This window comes from Neophocaena asiaeorientalis, unplaced genomic scaffold (assembly GCF_003031525.2).
Source record: "Neophocaena asiaeorientalis asiaeorientalis breed wild unplaced genomic scaffold, Neophocaena_asiaeorientalis_V1.1 scaffold102, whole genome shotgun sequence".
Classification (NCBI taxonomy): Eukaryota; Metazoa; Chordata; class Mammalia; order Artiodactyla; family Phocoenidae; genus Neophocaena; species Neophocaena asiaeorientalis.
This window is the reverse complement of record NW_020175078.1, coordinates 4,747,183-4,773,511: the sequence shown is the minus strand read 5'-3', so window position 1 is coordinate 4,773,511 and position 26,329 is coordinate 4,747,183. Positions and strand designations below refer to the sequence as shown.

At 43.0% G+C, this 26,329-nt stretch overlaps 1 protein-coding gene across 4 annotated transcripts in view; it reads left to right on the top strand.

Annotated features, from left to right (window-relative positions):
- Positions 1-2,196: 2,196 nt before the first annotated feature.
- Positions 2,197-26,329, top strand: part of ACMSD (aminocarboxymuconate semialdehyde decarboxylase) — a 63,665-nt gene continuing 39,532 nt past the window's right edge. For 2 of the 4 annotated variants that reach the window (XR_003005800.1, XM_024764128.1), the window contains exons 1-4: positions 2,204-2,389; positions 9,345-9,389; positions 21,139-21,235; positions 25,101-25,150. Coding sequence is in view for 3 of the 4 variants with exons in the window: in XM_024764128.1 (XP_024619896.1) it covers positions 2,333-2,389; positions 9,345-9,389; positions 21,139-21,235; positions 25,101-25,150 (249 nt within the window). In the remaining variant the exon portion in view is untranslated. Of the gene's footprint in view, positions 2,390-9,344; positions 9,390-21,138; positions 21,236-25,100; positions 25,151-26,329 lie in introns of all 4 variants that reach the window. The other 2 variants (XM_024764129.1, XM_024764130.1) reach the window with 2 other exon arrangements.

Genomic DNA, 26,329 nt, shown 5'->3' with positions numbered 1-26,329 from the left:
CGAGCACAGCAACAAAGACCCAGCTCAGACAAAAATAAATAAATAAATTCGTTAAAAAAAAAAAAAAAAAGAATAGAGCTGGACAACCTTTTGCTAGTGCCTTAACTCTGTAGAATAGGCATCATCATCATCATCACTATTATTATTATTAAAAATATTATTTAAATGTACTTATAAGATTACCAGTTTCTTTACTCCCCACTCATTTTATATCTCAGACAATTTTTTCCTGGGGTCATTTTTGCTCCTTTCTGGAGTATATCATTAGAAATTCCTTAAGTGAGTTCTGTTGGTAGGAAACTCAGTTTTTATCTGAAAATTTCTTTACTTCTTCTTCACTGTTAAAATTTTACAAGGTATACAGTTCCAGGTTGACTATTAGCTTTTTGAACATATTATTCTATTGTCCTACGGCTACCATCATTGCTGTGAGAAGTTGGCTGTCAGTCTAATTGCTGAGTTTTGAAGGCATTCTCTTTTTCTCTCTAGCAGTTTATAGGATCTTTATTATTGGTGTTCTGTAGTTTCACTGGAAAGTTTCTAGAAAGGGAGTTCTTTTTCTTAATCCTTGTAGATATAGGTTTTGATTCCTAGCTATTATCTCTTGGAATATCTCTCCTCCAACTTCTCTCTCCTCTTTTAGCACTCCAATTAGACTCCTTTTAGACTTTCTTAATCTACCCTTTGTACTTTGGGACACCCTTATATACTCTTACATATGCTCAATCCCCTCCCATCTCCATGCAAGTGTCTCTTCCAATTCATTAATGAAGGAGTCTCAACTTCATACAAGCCTATGGTATGATCTCCCACTTCCCTCTAGGATATTAATTTTCAAAGCTCCAGGGTTCTGAATCCACATTACCTGGGTTCAAATTCTGGCTTATTTACTCACACACTCACTATTGTGTGACTATGGACAAGTTACCTAACTTCTCTGTGCTTCAGTTTCCTCTCCTATCAAATGGATATTGGTAATAGTTCCTCTTATAGGAATGTTATCAAGAATAAATGAATTGATTTGAGTAAAATGCTTGGAACAGTACCTAGCCCATAGAAAGTGCTTTCAAACTGCTTACACTTACCCTGAGTACTGGCATGTGCCTCCATGTTATTTTAAGGCTCATTTATTTGCTTAAGCTCATTGAACTTTTTACAAAAATGATCTTGAGGATTTCCTGTATTTTCTTTCAAGCTGAGCAAGCATTTAAACATATGTTTGTTATAATTTATCCAGAATCTAGTTGAAAAGAATGTTTGTTAAAATTTATCCAGATTCTAGTTGAATAGCCTAGTAGGAAGGCTGTTTTTTTTAAACTACCTAGTCCCTTCATTGTGGAGACTGAGCTGATGGAAGCATTCCAAAGCAGGTTCAAGGTTTTGCCAGGGTCCTTAGGTCCCCTGAACATTTTAAGCTTTCCAGGAATAGGAAAGGACAAACACAGAACAATAAAGGGCTACTTTGCTCCCGGCTCTCTTTGGAAGCATGACCATAAGCCTCCCTTCACGCTCCAGTGGAAGCCCTCCCCAAACTGCTCTGACAACCTTCTACTTCTCCCTACACTTACACTCTGTACAAATACCTATAACAATGTACGTATCATTTTATCTCTCACTCAACCTTATATTCTCAGCACACAGTAGTTCTCAATAAAAGTTTGTCAAATGCATGAATGAACAAATGAAAGAAAAGGCAATGGAGGAAATAACATATACCAAGTATGGGTTCTTTCTATGATTTAAAAGTCAAGATGAAACTTCCTCCACACATTTCAACATGCTAGATTTTCATTAACAAGCCAATTGCTAAGTATTGTTTAAAGACCTAGAGGTAACTACCATACAAAAAGCAAAAAGCATTACAACTGGTTTCTTCTGGGGAATGAAACCAAGAATAAGAACAGATGAGTCAGGGATCTATTATTTTCTTTAAAAGTCTTCTGATATTTGATTTTTAACTATGTATATCTTGATAAAAATTAAAATATTCAAAAACAAAGATTAGTCCATTTTTGACCTGCTGTAACTCAAAAGCAGTCTGCAGTACATTTGACCTCATGGGGTTTAGTACAGTTTTGTTTTTTTTTTAATTTTGTGCCCGGAGTCCTGATTACCAAAGAGTTGTTGACCCAAAGCCAAGTGGACAGATAAACAGAACTGTGGACTTTAAGAAGGCAGCTCCAATGGATCTACACCAGCTGAGCAGGCATACTGAGTGGTGCCTGAAGGCAGCTGTAAGGACGAAGTAAATCAATTAACTGCATTGTTTTCATGAAGACCTCTTCATATCAAAACTTCTTTCTTTACATGCGTCTCCTCTGATCCCGTGGAGATGAAAATTGACATCCACAGTCATATTCTACCAAAAGAATGGCCAGATCTAAAGAAGGTAATGGTGATTAATTTGCTGAATTATTTCTAGAACTTCTCCAACATTTCTCAATGCCTCTACTATAGAATGATGTCTTCTTTTGGGAGTTAGATGTTAAGTTTCTCTGCTTTAGGAGTGATTTTAAGTTATTTGGTAGTTATTAAGTTATTCTGATTCCCTAGTTTTTTTAATGACTTCATATTTATTTTGAAAGAACATTGATAAAAAGAAGTGTTCTCTCAAAGTCCCTTTTCCCCTCAAATGAAGCACTCTTTAAAACTTCTGGACAATGTAAGTCAAGCAGGTTTACTTCCATTTAAATCACATATTCAGCTGCTGGGGAGATAGGTGACAATTACAGTTTCAAGTAAGAGACTATTAAAAAACAGAATGTGATAGGTTCTCATTACTTCTAAAACATATCTCCTTTCTAAAATGTTTAAATAAGTTTCAGAAGCACCAAATGATAGCTCTGTGGAATTTTTTTTAGTCTATTTTAAGACACTGTCTGAAACCATTCCTTTTTGATGTTCTTTAAGCTGTAAATCCTTGTTATGAAGTACAGAGTAGGAACATCAAAAAAAAAAAACCTAGAGGAAATGACATGAAACGTTTGCACAATGAATGTCTCTCAAGACTCTTCTCTGTGTTTCTCAAAAGATGGACATTTCTTTTTTGTCATTAAGAACTTTTAAATGAACACTAGAACAGGAAGGTGGGGAAAATGAAAGAAATTTAAAGTTGGTTTGAGTTTTGTTTGGGCTAAGTATCAGATTTTACCTAATCTTCAGCCTTCTCTAGTACTTATACACTACTCAAAGTGTTTCATCTTTTCTATCCCAAGTGAGGAAAAATGAATGAACCCAAACTCTAATTAAAATGTGGTTCACTGTTTCATTGTGCAGGTAGATGAAATGATTTTCTTCTCATATTTGTCTCCTGGAAGAATGGTCATCTTAAGTGTTTCTTTGTCCACTGGTATTTTAGGTAAGATGGACAGTGGACATTGTAGATCAGAAAATACAAGTGAGGCTAAACCATCTTTGAAGGGTTTTCCTATTATAGTTCATGGTAAGAACTAACCCTATCAAACTAACCCCTCCAAAAGGAGCCTAAGTGCCTACATGGGAACTTGCTGCTCTGAATGCTGTCATCCTCATCATATTTTATTAAAGTGTAGACACCACTTCACAATGTTAGTGATGAATACCCAAAACATTCTACCTAGCATCCTGTGCCATAACCCTACCTCCCAAGCCTGCCTCCACTTTGAGCTGAGAACTGGTCACCAAGAGCTGACAATTTCTAGCCGTCCCACCTAATGCAGGGCCCTGAAGGCATTGTTAAAACTGCTCCAAAAAACAAAAAACAAAACTGCTCCGGAAGCTCAGGGATGCAGAGCATGGGGAGGCTATAGCCACCTATCTTCTAGTTATGCCTTCCTATCTTCTAGTTATGCCTTCCTATCTTCTAGCTATGCCTTCCTATCTTCTAGTTATGCCCTCCTATCTTCTAGTTATGCCCTCCTATCTTCTAATTATTCCTGAAAAGAGGGGAGGGGCATTTTGTACCCATAAACCAGGCTTTTATCAAGCAGTCTCACACCCTGCAAGCAGATAACTGATATACTTTTTTAAAAAAATTCTATTGAAGTATAGTTGATTTACAATGCTGTGTTAATTTCTTCTGTACAGCAAAGTGACTCAGTTATATGTATATAACTGAGTATATATACATATAATATATATATATATTCTTTCTCATATTCTTTTCCATTATGGTTTGTCACAGGATATTGAATATAGTTCCCTGTGCTATACAGTAGGACCTTGTTTAACCACCCTATATGTAATAGTTTGCCTCTGCTAATCCCATACTCCCAATCCTTCCCTTCCCTACCTCCCGTCCCCCTTGGCAACCACAAGCCTCTTCTCTATGTCTGTGAGTCTGTTTTTGTTTCGATAACTGATATACTTGATGATTATGACGCTGCTGATGGTAGTAATAATAATACTCTTACACTTCCAGAGAGCAATATATACATGTAATTTGATTCACATAAAATCTTGTGAGTTTCAGATAGGATTTCTATCATTAGCCCTGCTGGACAAATGCGGCCCCTGAGCCTCAGAAATGAGCCTAGAATCCCAGAGCTTCGTGGGGCTATGGTGGCCCCTCCATAGCTCTACACCCACACCTACCTTCCGAGAGCTGCCCAGGAGCACATCATGGGGGGGATGTCCCTGCTTCCCTCTGCTAGACACCAGCCCGCTCCCCAACTCTCCACACTCATGTAAACCCACTGAGGGCTTCCTCACAACAGGTCAAGCAATGTGATCTGCTATGTGCTGCAAGTTTCCGTTGGACTGCAGGCAAGTCAGTGATGAAACAATTTGCAGAAAACAGTTTGTGTTTTCAAACTGGGAGGAGGGAGATAAATAAAAATACATCTAAATGGTGCTGGGTTCCTTCTCTCTCTCTCTCTTTCCTTATTTCCAGTCTATATGATCAGAGTATTAAAGTGACATTAGTGGACAGCAGATAGTCCTTGGTGTTCATAGAGTTCAATACTTCTATCAGAATTCCCTTTGTCTTCAAATCGTTTCTTGGTAGGTAAAATATTTCAAAACATCAATCTCCGATCTTTTCTCACCATTTTTTCAAATTTCCCAATAAAAAAAAATGAGAAGAACAAGCCAGTCCTAGTTTTATTTTGGAAGATGAAGCCCCTTTGGAAGAACAGATATCTCTTTTCAAACCTGCCTTTTCCTGTTAAATATTAATAGACACACTTCAAAATCCTTGACCTCCTTATGCAGTGAAGAAATAGAAAAGCAGAATCAACACTCCTGGGTTGGTGATTAACTAATGATTACAAAGGACTGGGATTTGAGAAATTTTTTCATTTTCACTTGCTAATAATGATTGTAGTCAGAGTTAGAGTTAATATCCTTAGGGGGGGAAATCTACCTGAGGTAGAAAGAGAGTAGATTCAGGGTACACTTGATTCCATTGTTCCTGATGAATCAGGACCCACACTCTGGCCCAAGAAACCAGGGTGAAAGTTGTTTCAGATTGATCCACAATGGGATTATTCACAACAACAAGGATGCTAATAAGGTTTCAGCTTTTTCCTTCAGCAAGACTTCATTGCCCACCTACTAGGTGTCTGAGAGTAGGGGTTGCAAAGATTCTTCTAATTTTAAATGGGGTCCCAAAATTCCAGCCTTTAGGAAAAAAATTATATATTTACATCTCCTTTCATTAGTGATGATTTAATTGCACTTGATCGCTGTAAGGTTTTAGGAGACAAAATCCCAGACATAACTTGACTTTTAAACAACTCCTCTGAGGAAACAGATATCTGGTTTCATCACCCAGGGGGTTCATTATTCACTTCATGAGTGTGAGGTCCCCAAGACATTAAAAATGTCATTCAGCTCATCAACCTCTGATTCACATATACCCATTTCAGAAACACAACTCTTGTAGATAGAACTGAATTCCCTTGAATTTTTAACGGTTTTTTTTTTTTCTTTTTTTTTGCGGTACGCAGGCCTCTCACCGTTGTGGCCTCTCCCACTGCGGAGCACAGGCTCTGGACACGCAGGCTCAGCGGCCATGGCTCACGGGCCCAGCCGCTCCGCGGCATATGGGATCTTCCCGGACCGGGGCACGAACCCGCGTCCCCTGCATCAGCAGGCGGACTCTCAACCACTGTGCCACCAGGGAAGCCCTCCCTTGAATTTTTAATAAGTTTTTTTATTTGTCACGCCCATAACTGTCTATGGGACACTGGTCACTGTCAAACATTTTCAGATGGTAAATGCCTCCTGGCATATGCTCTGGCAAAAACTACTCCAAGGGTCAAAAATTTCAGACCCCAGGCTTGGTTCAACCTAGGATGAGAGCCTGGGTATTGTGTGGAGGCCAGATTTGGAGCAGAATAAAGTTGCCCCAAATAGGTTAGGTCTTTGTAAAGGCTCAGAGCAAGTACAAGGTATTCCAAAGCGTTCCAAGTGCTTTCTAAGACAGGGAACGGAGGAACACAGAGTGACAAAGGGCTTCTTCCTTCACAGCACTCCTTAGTGTCTGCTCCCAGCGTCCACCTTATTTCACGACCTCAGGATGGAAGAGGCTGTCACCGCCATGCCACCCCCACTGCCATTACTGCCTGCCACCACTACCATCACCATCATTGGCACCACCACTGTCACCAAACACACTACCGCAACTATCACCACTACCATGTCATAGCTTCCACCACTGTCATTACTATCACCACCATCCCTACCACCGTCATCACCATCATCATCACCACTACTGCCACCACCGCCTCTGCTCCCACCACTGTCACCACCATTATCATAGTTAGCATTGATGAAGCCCTTTCTGTAAGCCAGGTCTGGTGTCCATAGCTTTGTCCGAATTGTTTCAGTCAATTCCCATAAAACCTTATGTCACCGCGACTGCGGTGAGCCTCATTTCACACATAAGAAAACAGCGGCTTCAAGATGTTAAGTTACTCCAAGAAAGTATCTTGTAGGCGGACTGTTGTGTGTGACCAGATCCTTCTGTTCTGCCCCTCCCTGACTCTCTGCCCTTTCCCAGGGCAATACTTCTCTCACCAGCTAACTTATGGGTTAACAGTCCACAGCGAATTAAGAAAAAGAAAGAAATAAAGTGAGGAAGGAAGGAACAGAGGAAGGAAGGAAAGAAGGAAATAAAACCTTTCCTTTTACAGTAAAGTAATATTTCAATGGTAAATTTCTGGTTCGAGAGAGCATTTCGGTTTACTCTAAAGTGTAACTGATTGAGGCCATTCCACCCCTTCCCCCGACATGCACTCTGGGCAGCTTTATCCAGGAGAAGAGAGGGGAAAAGCACAAGGGTACTGAATGCATGAAGGGGTGGGAGGGCACCGACGAAGGAGAAATTGGGTGCTGGGAGGAGAAACTGGGGTCCCTGATGGACAGGTTCCCTTGCGTGACCAGCCTACTAAGCCAGGTCCTCCAGTGTCACCTGGGAGAAGGCAGGTGGACTTCCAGAGCTAATGTGACAATTTGGAGCTGGAATTCAAGAACAGACCTTCTGCCCAGGTAGAACAAGGCTGGTAAAGAACTGACCAAATCTTAAGTCTACTGGGGCAGAATGCAGGGACAGACATAGAGACACACAAACACCCCTGTGCTACAGGCCCAGACCTCCCCTCTGAGTCTGCAGGTGAGAGGGAAGCCAGGAAGAGGGATCTGCCAAAACCTGGCCTCCTCAAGACAACGTCCCTGTACTGTGACATGAGAGCCAAGCCACGGTCACCTGGTCTCATCCAACCACAACAAGCGAGGAGTTGCGCAATATTTAGCTTCACTACCTCTACCCATTGTTGCTGACAAGAGCTGTCCATGAGCCCTTTACACTGTGGTCTCTGGCCTCCACGCCCTCCCCCTAACTTCACACTTTGAGAGCCATTGCTCTGGAGCGTGGAAATGCTGAACACTGGAAGCACCTCTCCAATCTGACCCCAGATTACCTTTCCAGCCTCCCTCCCATGACACCGCCTGGCCCATGTTGTGTGTCAGTACCCTCCCCCACTCCTCCCGGGGAACCTGTATGTCACTCTATCACAGCATGCCTCACACATGGTAAGGCTCTTCAATTACCCACCCACCCCGGACTCGCCCTCTCAAGACTGTGCTCCACACCGGCTGCAACTGTCCTTCACTTCTATTTTCTCTGCCCTAGAAAGGCTGGTCATGGTGGGACTCCATGAGGGTTTGACAAATGAATGAATGAATGAACAGAATGAGATTTTAAAAGCTATAGTTACATGAGTCATATACGCCTATGTTCACAGGCAGAATCTTTCAAATATTTTTATTCATGACCCCCAAGAAGAAATATATTTCATACTGTGACTAGGTACAAACATTTATATCTATAATGGAAACAACAGTTTCATGAAACTAATACTACACAGAAGCCATTCTAATATATTTGTTCTATGCTATGCTATCCTATGCTATCCTACCCTATCCTATCCTATTTCATTCCATTCCATTCCATTGCTTTACTATCTTAACTTGGGTTTTCTAAGAAGCAGACCCTGAGATACGGATTCAAATGCAAACAGTTTACTCTGGAGGTGATGCCAGGAAACACCAGTAGAGTGGGGAAATGAGACAGGGAAAGCAAGGCAGCCAGTGAAAGTGTAGAATGTGTGCCTCACCTCAGAGACATCCTGCCCGAGGAGGTGAGGAAACCAGTGTGTGCAGTTTATATACAAATGCCCTCAGTCGTTGACTGAGGGATTTGGGGGGTGGAAATTAGCACCACTAATTTCCTGGTACTTCTGATCTTCTAGAAGGGCCTAATCAAAGTTGGCGCCAATGGCAAAAGGGAAAATCTTGTCAAAGAAATGCGAGTGCTTTTAGTTGAAGGAGGGCTGGTGTGCACAGATGCACTACGGGGAAGGAACATGGGTAGGACACCAGCCTTATCTGTTACACGTACTATTTCATGTTTTTAGAACATATGGGTCATTAACCACTAAACTGATTTCATGATCTACTCACAGATTGCAAACCACAGTTTGAAGAACAGGGTTAATGTTCTAAGATGGTATTTCCTAAAGAGTGGTCCCTACGGTCTGTACTCCTAGTGGCCTGGAAAGGATTTTAGGTGGTACACAAATATTTTTTAATGTGCATCCTTATTTAAAAATTACAACCTGCATTAGGAGAAAAGGTAAAACTAGCATTTCTATGATAGAGAATTTTCTTCCTGAACAAATACATTTCAGGAAAAACATTGATTTGAATATAAATGTTGAATAAGTGATCATGAACGTGGGGAAAAATGGGAAAGTGTTGCTTGAAAGGATAGAGCTTGGGATGCTCTGTCCCAGGGATGCGCCTTTATTGCAGTCCTCTCTGCTTTGACCTTTCAGTCTAACTGTGTTTCCTCTCCCCCACAGAGATTCGGTTACGGAGGCTGGGTGCAGCTCCAACACCATGGCAAGGTGAGTTTCTCCCAAAGCACAAGCATGCCTCAGACCCACAGACCTCCTGAGTCTGAAACCTTCCAGCAGACGGGCCTCTAGGAATCCCCAACTCTTCTGCCCTCCAATTGACTTTATAGTAGGCAAGAGGACAGCACTGAGGTTTCTCAAAATTATTTGCAAAAATGGGGATAACGTCAAAGAACAGCATTTAGGAAGATAAAATTGGAATTGCACAAGCTATTAAGAAATGTCTCTCTCTCCCTCTCTCTCTCTCTTTTTTTTTTTTTTTTGCCCTAAAACCAATTTTACCATTGCTCTGTGTCAAGGAAGCAACCTGGCCCTCTCCACAGTTATGACATTATATTACAGCTGACCAGATAAATGGAACAGTTTAGGTTTGCGCACAGGCTGAGAAATTAAACGCTGGAGGCAAAAGGGAGAAGCCACTGTTAGAAAGGGTTGAGTTTGGTCAGAGGAAAGAGCGAGAGGAAGAAGGCTTGGGGTAAAGCATTCAGCCTGAGAGAGAGCTGCAAATCTAGAGCTGCACAGAGGTCAGGTCTGACTTCATTTTCAGAGGCGTCATATGCCCTCGTGGAGTGCATGGGGAGCCCCCCTGAGCTCCCAGTGGAGCACAGACATGACTAAGGCCCCTGGAGGATTGGTGGTGTGGGAAGACCACATGCAGGGGTAACTCAATGCACTGTGATGAGGTAAGGACAGCTTTTGCACCAGGTACTGGAGGATGTAGACTTGGGCACCAAGGACTGGAGAAGGCCTCCTGGAAGAAGTGATGCTCATCCTGGGTCTGGAAGCAGAGGTGAAGGCTTGCCCAAGGAATAAAGGAAGCTAGAAAGCAAAGACAGGGAGCAAAGGCCTGGAGATATCAAACATACGTAAGCCTAGAACTCAAGCATTTGGCTGGGGCTGGTACCAGCATTTCTCAAAGTATGGTCTGTGGACCAGCAAGTTCAATTTCACCTGGGAACCTGGGAGAAAGGCAAATACTTGGGCCTCACCTCAGACCTACAAAATCAGGAACGCTGAGGATAGGGCCAGCAATCTGAGTTTTTTTTTTTTTTAAAGGAATTTTGCCTTTTTTAAAAAATTTTTATTTATTTATTTTGGGCTGTGTTGGGTCTTCGTTTCTGTGCGAGGCTTTCTCTAGTTGCGGCAAGCAGGGGCCACTCTTCATCACAGTGCACAGGGCTCTCACCATCGCGGCGTCTCTTGTTGCGGAGCACAGGCTCCAGACGCGCAGGCTCAGTAGTTGTGGCTCATGGGGCTAGCTGCTTCGCGGCATGTGGGATCTTCCCAGATCAGGGCTCGAACCCATGTCCCCTGCATTGGCAGGCAGATTCTCAACCACTGCGCCACCAGGGTAGCCCAGCGATCTGAGTTTTGACAAGCCTCCAGCTGGTTCTGATGCTCACTCAAGTTTGAAAACCACTGGCTCTATTCACTCACTCACTCACTGATTTTTATTGACACCTATTTGATGTCAGGCCCACAAGTCTAGACACGCGGAATATGCTGGTGAACAAGACAGACATACTCCCTGCCCTTGCGGTGCTCAAATTCTAGGGGGAGACAAACAAACGTGATCACTTCAGAGAATGAAATAAAAAACAGTGCTGGAACAGGGAATGACTGGGGAGATGCATCTGGGCTGGCTGGTCGGGGAGCTAGCAAAGACTTAGAGGATGAGAAAGAAAAGCCTGGAAGAGCATCCCTGGCTGAGGGAATAGCAGTTGCAAAGCCCACCATATGAGGAAGAGCTGTGTTCAAGGAACAGGAAGGAGGGCAGTTTGGCTGAGATGTGGTGAAAGGGGGGAGATGGAAGGAAACCAGGTAGGCAGGGGCCAGATCATGGAGGGACTCGTAGCATGTGCTAAGGAGGCCGGGTTTTATTCTCAATGTAATGCAAATTCTTTGGAGGGTATTAGCGGCTGAAAAAGGTCACCTTGTCTGATCTGTGGAGGATGGACAGAGGCAGGTAAGAGTTTGGGGCACAAAGTGGTGGGAAGAAGCTGGAGAGGTAGGCAGAAGCCTCAACAGACGGAGCCTTGGAGGATGGGTTTAGGCCTTTGTACTTGATCTTGAAGGCAGTGGGGAATCATTAAAGAGTTTTTTAAACATCAGAATCTCTGGAGCAGCCCATTTTCACCTTCATCAAAGGCCACCCACTAAGTGCCAATTTAGACACTGGGCTGCACTTCTCCCATGAAAAGTGTCAGTTCCTAGCCTGGGAGCTGATGATCTAAGCTGGCCTCAAGTCTCCCCAAAAGAGAAGACAAGCCGAGTGGAGATGATGACAAGGCCACTAGGAAGCCGCAAGTGCAGGGATGGGCAGCATGTAATTTTTTTTTTTTTTACTCCCTGTCCCAGGCTGCAGTTTGTAACCTTGACACGGGATTTGAATGGCCTTCATTTCATCTTGTTTCTGTGTCAAAGAGACTGCAAAAACTTCACAGCAAATCTCAAAAAAAAAAAAAAAACCCAGAACAAACAAAAAGAAATCCAAGAATGAAAATATTTCCAGTCAAATCTATTACCTGATATTTCCAGCAAAACTGGAGATAACAGTAGTCTTATAAAACAAAACAGTGACACTTTCCTTTCCTCTGTTTCAGAAACAAAACAAACCAAAACAGAACCAAATTGGTATTTACCTAATTACAGTGGTCAGGGATCACAGACACTGGAAAACAACATGCAAATATATACAAATATGCAAATTCAGCTAAGAGCAATGAGAAAATCCAGCACTTTGGGGTAGAAATTTCTTTTCATTCTCCTGTATCCCTTTGGTGAACAAATCTTTTCTGTCCCCCATGAATGATTTACCTCAGAGATTCCTGTTTCCTGAAAGGTCTTTGCAATACACTTCTCTGGTCTGCCCTATTTATTTCTCTTCTTAATCTTTGGTTTTTCAATGCTTTTGGAATGAACCAAGGGGTATTTGTTTGCCACGGTAAAGCCTTGTTCAGAACCGAAAAACAACATTTTGTCCTTGGGTTGAATATTTATAATTTGGTTGAAGATTCATAAAAGTATGTACGGCCTCCTCTCAGGAGCCGCATGGAGTGGCGGCAGAATTGAGTGCTGATGGCAGGAACACCCAACAGCGTTCAAAGGAGGCCAGACACGGGACCTAGTTCAAATCCATGGGTCAGCAGCATCTAGAAACAGCGACTGAGTGTTCTTCACGCCCTTGAAATACAAAGACACACACACGCCATTTCCATCACACTTAGCACTTTCAGACACACTATTATGTGTGATATTCAATCATCATGTTCCTGCTCTAAAACATGATTTCCCTCTCACTGCGGAGCCAGCAAGACACTCAAATGAATAGAGGACATGCAGATAGTGACAATTTTGTGCCGAGCAAAAGAGAAAATAAATAGTAAGGGAATTCAAGGGGGTGGGAAGGCCAAGGCAGGGGGCAATTCTCATGAAGATAAAGAATCATAGGGGCTTCCCTGGTGGCGCAGTGGTTGAGAGTCCACCTGCCGATGCAGGGGACACGAGTTCGTGCCCCGGTCCGGGAAGATCCCACATGCCGCGAAGCGGCTGGGCCCGTGAGTCATGGCCGCTGAGCCTGCGCGTCCGGAGCCTGTGCTCCGCAACGGGAGAGGCCACAACAGTGAGAGGCCCGCGTACCGCAAAAAAAAAAAAAAGAATCATAGGACTGTAGGACTAGGGAGCATCTAGTCCGGTGTTTGACAATATGGGCTGCAACCCAACAGTGAGTCATAATATCAATTCAGTGGGTTTAAAAATAAAATAGATTACAAAAGAAAATAGCAGAATGTATTGTTCATGGCAAGAGTAAGTGTTGCTTCATCAAACTTTTGTCTCAGTTTGTATCTGTATAAATCTTCGGATGGCCAAAAAGTTCGTTCGCCTTCTTCCGGAACACCGTGCCCGAACGAACTTTTTGGCCAGCCCCAATAGATCTATACAGATGTAGTGGGTCACAATGGAAAATATATTTTTTAATGTGGGGTCACAGCCACAATCGATTGAAAGCCATTCCTCTAGTCCAATATCCTCATTTCCTGTTTTTATTTTTAAGCTTAACTTTCCATTACATACGTAGAATCTGAATAAATTCTTTTTTCTATTTTTTATTTATTTTTCTCATTTTACATGCATTTATTATATGAATTAACTAACTACATGAACTGAGAAAGAGTCCCATTTGCAATGCAAATATAACATTCATACAAAAAAGGACAAAATCAAATGAAACCTTTCGTGATTTAAGGTACTTTAAAAAAATAAGGCTGTCAAATAAATTCTCCTTTTTAAATTTAAGCTGCTGAAGATAAAGCTACAGCTCCCTTGGATCAGCCCTCCCCATGCTCAAAAGTAATTCCTATTAACAGTTTGGTGGGTATCTTTCCAGACCTTTTCCTGTGATTTTACTTTTACATACATGCACCTATTAAAAAGGACATAGTATTAAAAAGGACATAGTATTATTTAATATGTTTATGTACATATCTTTTAGCTAAGTCAATCAGGTTCCAAACAGAAAACAAACAGCATACTTAGAATATTCTGAAAAGGGTTAATAAGGAGTCTGCTTATAAAGGTGTAGGCATGGGATGAAGCTGTGGAGGTAGGCAGGGGTTGGATGATGAAGGGTCTTAGGCCAGGTTAAGGAGTTTGGATTTTACCTCAGGGCAACAAGAATCGATTCATGAGTTTTAAGCGGGCGGAGGTAGCGAGATCTGATTTAGGGTTTTAAGAGTTTACTTGGCTGCTTTGTGGAGACTGGGCTGGAGGGGAGCAAGAGTGAAAGCAGCAAGAGATGAGGCTGGAGGCTGGAGGCTGGAGGCTGGAGGCTGGAGCAGTCGTCCAGGTGAGAGAGTATGGGGCTTGGACCAGAGCTGGAGTAGTGGAGATGGAGAGAAGTGGGCCCTTGCAGCGTCCATTCTGGAGATAGAATTAACGGCATTGGGAAATGGATGGGATGGTGACACGTCAAGCCGAGGGAAGTGAGAAAATGATGTAATCTCAGAGGGATGAGAAAGATAATGCTGATATCAAAGGACAGAAGCGGCCAAGCCAGGAGGACAAGCAGATCTGGGGGAGAGAGCAGTAGGCTGAGTGAATAGAGCTGGAGGTGGTTGTAATAGAGCCTCCGTGGAGCTGTCCTTCAGAACCTCGTCATGTGGGAGAGAGGCTGCTTCCTGGTGACAGTGTCTGGGCCATTTCTGCCACCTTTGTACCTCAAGTCCAACCAGCCTGGCAGCTTGCATGGTCTAGAGGGAGAGCCTGAGTGGGGACTGGGGGCAGGGGGAGGAGAATGGAATCTGATATGAAATACTGAATTTTAAAATACATTTTTTCTTTTTTCCCTCTGTGCTAGTTTTTTCCTTGTTGTCTATCCATTCTGTGTGTAATAGTTTGCATCTACTAACCCCAAACTCCAAGTCTATCCCTCCCCCACCTCCCCTCCCCCTTGGAAACCACAAGTTTGATCTCTATGTCTGTGAGTCTGTTTCTGTTTTGTAGATAGGTTCATTTGTGTCATATTTTAGATTCCACAGATAAGTGGTATCATATGGTATTTGTCTTTCTCTGCCTGACTTACTTCACTTAGTATGACAATCTCTAGTTGCATCCATGTTGCTGCAAATGGCATTATTTCATTCTTTTTTATGGCTGAGTAGTATTCCTTTGTATATATACACCACATCTTCTTTATCCATTCATCTGTCAATGAACATTTAGGTTGTTTCCATGTCTTGGCTATTGTGAATAGTGCTGCTATGAACATAGGGGTGCATGTATCTTTTTGAATTACAGTTTTGTCCAGATATATGCCCAGGAGTGGGATTGCTGTATCATATGGTTAATTCCATAAAATACATTTTTAATGATACACGATACCAGACATTTGAAATACCAGCCATATTTGAACTCATTTGCAGATAGTATTAGAACTAGAACTTAAGAATCAGAAGTGTCAGAAGTGAAGTTCCTTGGGAATCAGACTCTGAGATAGAGATGAGCATGCAGGTTTATCAGGAAGTGCTCTTAGAGTGGACATCACTGAAAGGGAAAAGAAGGAAGCAGGATAAGACAGAGGGCAATGTCGAGCTGTGATGTAGTCTCAGTGGAGGCCTCAGCTGACCCTACAAAAAGCTCTAAAGCTAACCTCCAGAGTTGTCCCAAGTTGGGGGGTGAGGGCAAGGAAGAGGGGCCTTTACATCTCTGTGGCAGTCAGTCATTCGAAGTGGGCTTCCCTGGAAATAAAGCAGGACTTTAAGGGTAAGTGATTTACACATAGGATCCAGGTTTCCTGACCGCTGTAGTTATCATGACTTCTACTACCCCATGCTGTTCTGGCTTAAAAAACATTAGAGGTATATTTGAAATGAGTTATCTGGGTGGCGATGGATGGTTGGAGAATTCTTTAATTAAAATAAAAATAACAAAAAGAACCCTTGATTTTCTTTCAAGAGTTCATAAAAAAACTATTTGTTTCTGAGTTGAAATAATTTAGAGCAGCTTGCTCCAATTACTTGATTATTAGTTAAGTTTAAGATCTTGGTTGATGTTGGGAGCAATGTTAAAAACAGAACCTACGAGACCCCCCAGTCCCTCCCCTAGCAGCAAGTGCTGACTTCTGAGGCCCATTTATATCCCTGCGGGGATCCTGGGTTCCCAAATATCATGTGAGAGGGATCAAGAATTGATTCTCCACAATAACTGTCAGGTCCCAAAATACTGGTTGAAAAAGCAAAGAGAGGGCTTCCCTGGTGGCGCAGTGGTTGAGAGTCCACCTGCTGATGCAGGGGACACGGGTTCGTGCCCCGGTCCGGGAAGATCCCACATGCCGCGGAGCGGCTGGGCCCGTGAGCCATGGCCGCTGAGCCTGCGCGTCCGAACTGGGAGCCTATTGGGGCACAGCTGCCCTGTGGTAATTTTCACTGAGAAAGAGCTCCCCTGACAGTTGCTGTCATTCATTTGCCTTACCATGGATCCAGCATAAAGGGTGTGGAGGGAAAAGTTTAGTAAGTCTGATTCTCCTGCAACATAATTAGGGCAACCCCCAAAAAAGACTGGACTCCTTAGGAAATTATAGTAATTAACATTTGCTTACTAAATAGACAGCAATTACCAAATATCAGCCAGACAGGGTGGAAAATGGCTTCATGAACCTGGATTCTTTTCCCAGTTCTATACCACTAAGAGCTCTATAGCAGCTAAGCTCTATACCACCGGATCTCATGGACACAATGGTAAATGCAAGAGTTGAACTAAAGAAATGATCCGTTTCTGTTTTAACACGTTCTGCTTTGTCTGAAACCAAAACTTACTTGTGCAACTCCCAGAGAAACCCAATTTCCTCCCTTGCCATTGATAGTATATGGTAAAATCTGGCCATTGGATGAGTCTAGAGACTGTCATACAGAGTGGAGTAAGTCAGAATGGGTGGGGGTGTGATGAATTGGGAGATTGGGATTGACATGAATACACTGATGTGTATAAAATAGATAACTAATAAGGACCTGCTGTATAAAAAAATAAATTAAATAAAATTCAGGAAAAAAAAAGAAAACAAAATCTGGCCATCATTCATTAAGCAAGCTCTCTGGACTGTACTAAGTTCTTTACAAACATTCTATTATTGAATCTTCTGTATCATTCTGTGTTCTTCGTTGCAAACAGCAGAATCCACTCTAGCTAGTTTAATTAGAGTAGCAGCTCATAGACTTTCTGGGAGGGCCAGAGATCAAGCTCAGAGGCTGTGCTAACAGAAACAATGCCCAATACCTGGCCGGGGACCTGTTCTAGCAAGGCTGTGAGACAGGAAGCTCATGCTGATGATGCTGACATTGGAGACCAAAGCATGGCAGCTTCTGCTCCAGCCTTGTCTGACACCTCAGGCAACACCCCTTATTAAAGGACTGGATTCTGCAGAGTCCCTGCTTCCTCACAGGGCTCACTTCCAAATCAAAGTCACACATGGGGTCTTCTGATCGGCAGAGCCTAGAGCACATGCCAGTGCCCCTGCTACAAGGGGAGCTGCGAAAGTGAATTCTGAATTCCCCCTCAGGAAGGGGGAATCATAATGTGAAAATATCTTCACATATAGGAAGTGTTCCAAGGATGCTGGGTGGCTACAAGCATGACAGATAAAACGGTCCACATTTTACAGATAGAAGAAGTGAAGGTTAAACTCAGAAGGGCTGTAACTTAGCCAGTTAGACTGCTAGTAAGTAATTTAATGAGATTTAAGCCCCTATCTATTGAAATGCAGAGACCAGGCTCTCAGCACTCTGCTACACTGGGTATTTTATGGTAATTAAGCTTTCCTAGTAAGAAGCAAAAGAAAAAACTTCTAATTGCCAAATGGAAGTTTGTTTGTCAACTTTTTCTCTTTTACCACCACCCCTCTCCACTCCCTTCTTCACCAAATAAAAAGATGTGTTCCTATATTCTATTTGTGCATTCAGTATCAGCGCCCTTGCTTGCAAACAAAAGAAACAAAGAATGGTTAGTGTAAGGAGAAAAGGAATTTGTTGAAAGTATTTTAAGCCCTTCAAGAATTACAAAATGCTTAGGGAACCACACTCAAATGTGCAGGTGATTGAAGCCACGGCCAAGGCCATGCCACAGGTACAGCCCGGTTAGGACACTGCCACCAGCACCACTGCCAATGGACATAGCTCATGGCCACTGGTGGAATCAATACTGGCAGCATAAACTCAACTGTTCTTGTCTTTTTGCATCACTTGATTTTGATTCACAACCAAGCACTGATCTGTCAAGTTTGAGACAAGGAGAGCAAGTATTTGGGTTTTAGTAGAGGGAGGCTGGGCCCTACCTCTACCAGTACTCTTGCAGGAGAGTCCCCAATCTAGGAAGGTGGTTCAGGTGCTGTCATTGTCAGCAAAGAATCAGAACTGAGGCAAATCAATCCTGATGTCCTGATCTCAGAGACTCGGCTCTGCCTGGGTGTAGATACCTGTCATAGTTACACAAGTCACTTGCTTACTGACCTATTCCCCAGTCTGTGAGCAATGAAAACATGGATGTGAGGGTTTGCTCACGCTTGGGAGATGTGCACAGGCTGCCGCGCTTCACGGTGAAGAGTGCTGGGCCTCGTCCACGAAGGAGATGGGGAAGGTCTAGTCCTTGGATCAGAAGGATAAAGAAGGAAGCTGTAGCAAGACCTGAGCGCAAGCCAAGAGGAAGAGGAGGAGTGCAGAGAACTCCACCAAGCACAACTCAAGGCCTTTGATCACCACAAGGCCATCACGTAGGGCCCAAGGGCAATCTTGAGGCTCTGAAGCACCACCAGAGGTCATGTGTCCTTAAGCAGGGGAAATGTCGGGAGACAGCCCAGTCTCTAATTAACCATACATCATTAATACTAAGAATACCTAACACTCAACATGTGTCAGACACTCTACTAAGTGCTTAATAAAGATTATCCCATTTCATGCTCACAAGATCCCTTTAAGGTAAGTCATATTATTATAACTGTCTTAAAAATGAGCCAAAACTCAGAAGTTTCTAGACAGAACAGCTAGCAGGACAGAGTCTGAGACTCCACAGATGTTTGATGTCACAAAGCAGAGGAAACCATGGAGCCATGGCTAAATGGGACGAGTTTGAACTACTAATCTGTGCCATCTGCCAAAATGATTTAAAGTAAGCGGTCATTATCGACTCTGACCATGACTCTGTCCCACCCGCCTTGTTCTCCGGGGCAAAAGCAGTCCAAATCCAAGGTGTGAGTGCCCTGCATGCTGGGTGGTAAGCTGGAAGCAACACCTCCTCATGGAGCTGAAGAGGCTGCAATGAAAGCAGGGTAACTGAAGAACCAAGAATCTTCTTTCCTCCCAAAAGCAACCACTGACCTGTCACTCCAGCTAAGCCTGGTCGAGAGAAGAAGGCTGTGGCCCAGTTATGCCAACTCCTCCAGAAGATCCAAGGAGTCCAGCACAGATACTTCAAATTTAAATAACAGAGAGAGAAAGATATTCAGATGTTCCAAATACAATGTCACTGCAGAGCATAATAATAATAACATCTGAATGAAATAATGCCATTTGCAGCAACATGAATGGACCTAGAGATGATCATACTAAGTGAAGTAAGTCAGAGAGAGAAAGACATATATCATATGATATCACTTATATGTAGGATTTAAAATATGACAGAAACGAACTTGTCTACAAAACAGAAACAGACACACAGAGAGGACAGACTTGTGGTTGCCAAGGAGGAGGTGGGGTGGGAGAAGGATGATGGATTGGGAGTTTGGGATTAGTAGATGCAAACTATTACATATAGGATGGATAAACAACAAGGTCCTACTTTATAGCACAGGGAATTATATCCTGTGATAAACCATAATGGAAAAGAATATGAAAAGGAATGTATATATAACTGAATCACTTTGCTGTACAGTAGAGATTAACACAACATTGTAAATCAACTATACATCAATAGGGGACTCCGCTGGTGGTCCAGTGGTTAAGACTCTGTGCTTCCAAATGCAAGGGGCACAGGTTCAATCCCCGGTCAGGGAACTAAGATCCCACATGCCACACGGTGCAGCCAAAAAAAAAAAAAAACCAAAAAAAACCAAACTACACATCAATAAATTTTAAAATAATAATAAAATATTAATATCTACAAATAATAATAACCTTTGGCTTATGGAACCTCTGCTCAGCCAGCTCAAGTACTCTGTTCTTTGTCTCTGTGGATGGGAATCTGTGCCTTAATTTCTTCCTTTTCTCACAGTCTTTCCAATCTCCATGCTTATGACCTAATTTTTTGGTGGTAGATTACTAACTTGTCTTTTTTCCTCAACTATATATCCTTAAAGTTTTACATCAGTCAGAGAAAGTATATTGCCCACCTTAGGTGCTACATAAATATTTGTTTTATAAATTGAAAAAAAGAAACTGAGAAAACTGAGGCTCAGAGATGTTGTTTAACTTGCTCATGGTCACACAGTAAGTGGCAGAATAGGGATTTGAACCTTAGCAGTCTGATTTCAGGGACCTGGATCAGAACTTTTCCCTTTTCTTTACGGATCAGCAACAGGAGGCCCAATTAAGAGGCCGCTGCCATGCTCCACACAGCCACTTAGTTTGCACCTCCCCACCCCCGCACTGAGTATTAAAAGGTAGTGTACAAGGCAGGCATGATGCCTGGTAGAGGTAGCAGCTCAGAACCAAATTTCACATATGCTGCTAGACTGATTCACTGCATGGCCTGCCTCCTCCTGCAGGTGTTGACATCAGCGGGCCCTGCTCCGCTAGACAAATTATTTACTCTCACTATCCATCTGTTGCTTCTCTATAAAACAAGAGGGTTGGACTAGATGGTCTATCTCAGAGGTCCTTTCAATTCTAAAATGTTATGAATCTAGAGTTTTCCAGATGCTGGGCTATCCTCTTGGGTCTTGGAGCCAGAGGTTCTGGCAAGGTGACTTACACAATCCTCAGCTCTGTAGTCCCAAAAGGCCATGACCATGACCTTGTTCTCTCTGTGTCCAGCCACTGACACCCACAGAGCACACCCCTTCAAATCCAAGCCAATATTAAGGCACAAGGACAAAAAGTTGAGTTCTGTTAAATAAACAGATTTCTACTTCTTCAAGGATTAAGTAAAAAAATCCCTAAAAAGGTTAGGGGAGAACCACGTTCCAAAGCATACAAGGAAGGATTAATCTAAGTAAGCTTAGGTCACCTTTGATGCTGATGTGAGTTTTCTGACTCAGGGAGAAGCAAAGATGCTGAAAGATGGAAAGGTCTTCAGAGTGGTCCAAGAGAACTGCTGGGACCCAGAAGTTCGCCTTAGAGAAATGGACCAAACAGGTACTTCCAATGAGAAACACTACCAATGTTTGCATCTGATGTAAGAGGCATGTCTACCGCTAAAGTCTGTTGACCACTTTAGGTGATTCATGTGATGGCAACTTCTGATCTCCTTTTTTCCTCCAAGCCAGGCTGTTCCAGCTTCACTGGGGGAGGGATGGCACCTTCCACAATGATGTTTTTAGAGTGTGGATTTAAAATTTTTTGAAATTAGGTATACCATTTTAAAGTAGAATGCTGTATTATCCAAAAGATAAAAGTGGTATTTTATTATTTAAAAAAATTTTAAGTTCAACTGCATAGTATTTACTTATTATAGAGCCAATTAAAACAGTAAAAATAAGAGTTCACAGATTAAGGATGCCAAGTGCCTGGTTAGTCAGATTCAGGATCCGATTTCTTTCTGTAGTTTCTTTTGGTGCACAGTACATAGAATGTCCCCACTGACACATAAGGGGTAGAAACGGGAGCAGTTTACAAAAAAGTTAATCATGTAATCTCAGAATACTCTACAATGAAACCAAGCCAGAAATTTGAAAGGGGAGAATTAGGAAATTTTTGTTTCCAAGCTGAGTCACTAACCATTTCTAAGAACTGCTTGCATTCCTCATCCCATATTTTAAAACCAAACAAATCCCCATAATTTAAAAGAATTATGAAAGCCTACCTAAAATATGGTATGATGGGTAGGGGATAAGATAAAATAAAATAAAATAAAACATAATAAAATAGTAAAATAAAAATGTGGCATGACAGACACATTGTACTTTCACTTGTTATTACCTGGTTGACCGTGCCACCAAGGAGAGTGCGCTCCAACAAAAGAACCCAGCTTTCTGAACATGCGTGGGATCTGCCCAGAGACTGTGATGGGGAACTCCCCATGACAACACTGTCGGGCCTAAATTTTGACATCAGTGGTCTAGATTTAACCCAGAAAACAAACAATTCATACACACAAATAAAAGAGCCCTTTAGAACTACCACCTTCCTAACCAAGGACAAATGTATAAGAAGTTCAAAAATACACACAGAGATGGCAGGAGACATTTTATTCCAAGGTCTGCATAAAACAAGTTCATAGATATCAGCCCCAAATGAGGTGGTCTCTGGCATGTTAGAATTTGGTATAGCTACTTTAGGCTAGATATTGCTTTATAGATTTTTTTAAATAATTAAAAGCATATCTAAATTGCATTCAAATTGAACTTTACGGAAAGCCTGAAGCACTTCTGTAGACCATTCCATAGCACATAGTATACATGCCCCTGTACTAGAATGGGGGTGGTAGGGGCACTGAGAGAGAACAGCTTTTCAGACTGACAGCAAAGACAGCAAAGGTCTTACTCTAAATGTGAAGCACAAGCAGCTCCCACCTCTCAAGGAGAAAACTAGTGGAAAGGAGATTCAGATGACTGGTGTCAGAACCATTGCTCACGACTGCAGTTTAGGTGAAGAGTGTCTCCTTTGGTTTTTGTTGTTTGTTTCATTCCACGGCTATCCTTAAGAGGACAGTCAAGTCTAACCCTTGCTGACCATTTTTCTTTGTGCCAGGTACTGTTCTCAGCACCTGACATGTATTAACTCAATTCCTATAACAACCATCGTAGGTGGCGTCTATTATTATGCCCATTTTACAGATGAAGAAACTGAGGAACAGAGGTTAAGCAATTTGTCCAAGATCGCACAACTTGTAGGGGGGAAAGCCGATATTTGAACCCAGGCAGTCTGGATCCAAGTGCTTAACAGGTGTATCCTACTGCCTCTGCCGAGGTAAAAGAATGATGAAGGCACAGCACAGAAGGTTCCAGCAAGTCATGCCATCTTCACAGGGAGAAATATGTAATTGTGTAATTGCAGTCCCTGGTTTACTTCATCACATCTCTATGTGGCAGGTATTGTTGTACCTAGTGCCACCTGAGGGGTATTAGGAGGTGAAGTGATTTGCTCGGGATTACATAGCAGTAAATGGCAGAGCTAGAATTATACCTAGGGCTGTCTCTCTCATTCCATCACTTTTCCCAAGGGAGCTTTTCCCAAGCCTCCCTCAGGATGAGACCTGCCTGGGGTGTTTATTAAAACCTTTTTTCAGGGCCCATCCATTGAGTCACAGTTTCCAAAGGAGGGCCTAGGAATTTGTTTTTACAATGTTCTCTTCCCTCCACCCCCTGGCCCCTATAGCCATTTCACTCAGCAGGTGAGTCTGGGGAACACTGTGCTATTGCCAAACTGTTAAACACCACTTTAAAAACAATCAGCTCTCATTGGGTTAGACTTGTTCTTTTCCCCTCTTGATTCCCAGAAACCAAAGAACATGTGTCCAAATCAACCAACACATAAATAATGCAATTTACTATGTTAATATAAAATACGGTGACAAGTGATGGCCACTGGGGTATACAGAAGGTGCAAGGCTGGACAGCAGCCTTATCCCACCACTTGCAGGCCATGTGATCTAATCTATAAAATGAAATACAGTAATGTAAGAAAAAGCATTTGTGTAAAAAGATTTTACAATTGAACGGCATTTATCTGTTGTATACTAATCACTGAATACAAATCATATCTGTGACAATGTTTAACAATGCTCTCTAATCAAATGCTGTAGTGTCTGGTCCTCACTAAACAATGATTTATTTATTCATATTTTGGGTATGTTAAGGATAGAACATGGACAGACAGGTGCATGTGGTGTTGAAATCCAGGTAGGGCACGGCACAGGATAAACATCCACAGTCGTGACAGACTGTAATAAGTTATCAGAAAAGGAAAGGAACAGAACAAAGGGATAGAGAGTGGATGGAGTTGGGGAAGGCCTCTCTGAGGACCTGACATTTGAACGGAGACCTTAGGGTAAAAAGGAGCTCGTCCTGTGATGAGCCATAAGGAGGGCATTCCAGGCAGATGGAACAGCAATGCAAGGGTCCTGGGGCAGGAAAGCACTCCAAAGAACAGGCAGGAGGTCTATGAAGGTCAACGTGAGCCACCAGGAGAGACGGCGCCTTATAGACCGTGTTCAAGTTTGGAGTTTACTCTGAATGTGATGAAAAGTGCTTGGAAGTTTTGAGCAAGGGAGTGAGTTGATCTAAGTTTTAACCCTTACCCTGGCTTCCAAGTGTAGAACAAACTGTAAGAGGACAAGAGTGGTAGTCGGAGACCAGCTCAGAAGCTTCTGCAGTGGTCCACATAGGAAATACTGGTGGCTTGGACCAGGCAGTGGCAGGAGATGGGGAGAGGTGAGCACATGAAAGGAACTGGAGTAGAGCTAACAGGACTTGCTGCTGGGTTGGACGTGGGCATGAGGGAAAGAGGAGCCACCATTGCTTTGGCAGCATCTCTCCTGATAACCGAGCTCCAGAAGTATGAAGATAAGAGATTCTAGGCAATCTGGATGCTGGATTCTGGAACCACACTCAGGGTCTCATTCTGGGCATTCCAGACAGTGGGACTCTACCCATGCTCACTTAGGAGATGAATTAAAGGGGCCAGGAAGGTGCCTAAGAAATATAGTCTGTCATGCATGACCTAAGATGAAAAGCCCTAAAAAAATTGATTGGGAAATGTCTTGCTTAAATAAAACTTCACAGGAAGGAGGGTTGGAAAAAACCTTTGAAAAATTGCTCTTTAGTTTTTCTTGAATGATCTCACTTCTGTCCAGCCTTTACTCCTCTCCTTAGAACTGACACCGAGGGATGAGGGAAGCCTGGGACAGAGACCCTGCGAGAAGGGGGACAGGGAGAAGCAGCGAGGGAGGGGAGAGAGGAAAGACTGTGGGACGGAGACTTGCTGGGCTCCTCAGCCCTGGGAAATGTCGGAGTGCCCGGGCCATTCTTCTCATTAGCTTTGCCTTTGTGTCTGTGTCTAGGAGTGACCGTGCAAGCCCTTTCCACGGTTCCCGTCATGTTTAGCTACTGGGTGAGTGTGAAACCTCAATCCATCTCCTTGGTGGGCGAAGGCTCACTCACGTCCAGCTCCCTAGCAAGTAGACAAATGCCTCAAGTCTCGAACATTACCCACCCAACTCTCCACCCCTTCAGAGATCAGCAGGGTCCCTCAGCTTCTCACACCACACCGTCCCCTCCCAGGCCTGTCTTCCTAGTCATGTCCTTGCTCTAGACCTGCATGGTCCAGTATGGTAGCCAATGGCTGCAGGTTGCTATGTGACTCGAATTGCATTTCCACTGGACAGCACAGTTCTAGACCCAACCTTAATCTCCATCAGAACTGACCTGTCTGCTGACTCATTCCTGCGGTGCCTAGCTCAGTAACTGACAAGCCAACTTATTCAAAAGTGATAATGATTTTGAGGCAGGGGAAGTGATGATAATGGCCTAATATGTTGCCTCTCCCATGGAAATATACAATTCAAAACAGGATTCCTAGAGTTGGATGCCTTTCTCCAAGTGATTAAGTCTTGAGTGCTAAAAGTTTCAGGCATGATGGCAAGCCTGTGGAAGCACATTTTTGTACATAGTTGGGGGTGCACTAAGTACCCTCTCAACCAAATAAACATTCACACGTGTTGTGATTTAATAAGCAATGGAAATACCACCTGCTCACACTTACTTCCTCCACCTGTGCTCAAGATTCTAGTATTAGTGATTCAATCCTTATCTGTTCCTATCATGAGATTCACTGCTTAAAATAAAATCCCCTAAGACCTCGAGATACCTGAATTTACCAGACTGGGTGCTATTCTGACTGGGCAACTGGGATTGCAGGCGAATACCAAATTCTTAGCAGTGGGGTGGGATGATGTTGAAAGACAGCAATAGTGGAGAGATTACTCTTGAGTGTCACTGCCAACAGGAAGGACACAGAGAAGGACAGACAGGAACAGGAGAGGTCCATAAGCAGCCCGGCATCCTCTGAGGAGGCGTGACAAGGAGGTGCCCTGAAATCGGGCACTCACCAGGCCCAGCTCCTGGGGTTGGGAGCGGGGGTGCCTAGGTGTGCAGCCCTGCAGACTCCTGTCTGCAGTTGGTGGGGTGGCCCACCCTCATTCCACGTCTAGTGTAGGATTCCAGGCCCTTCTGATTACAGCCCCAGTTTTTCTAATTAATCAGCAACATGCTAGCAGTTTTCTTTGCCTTG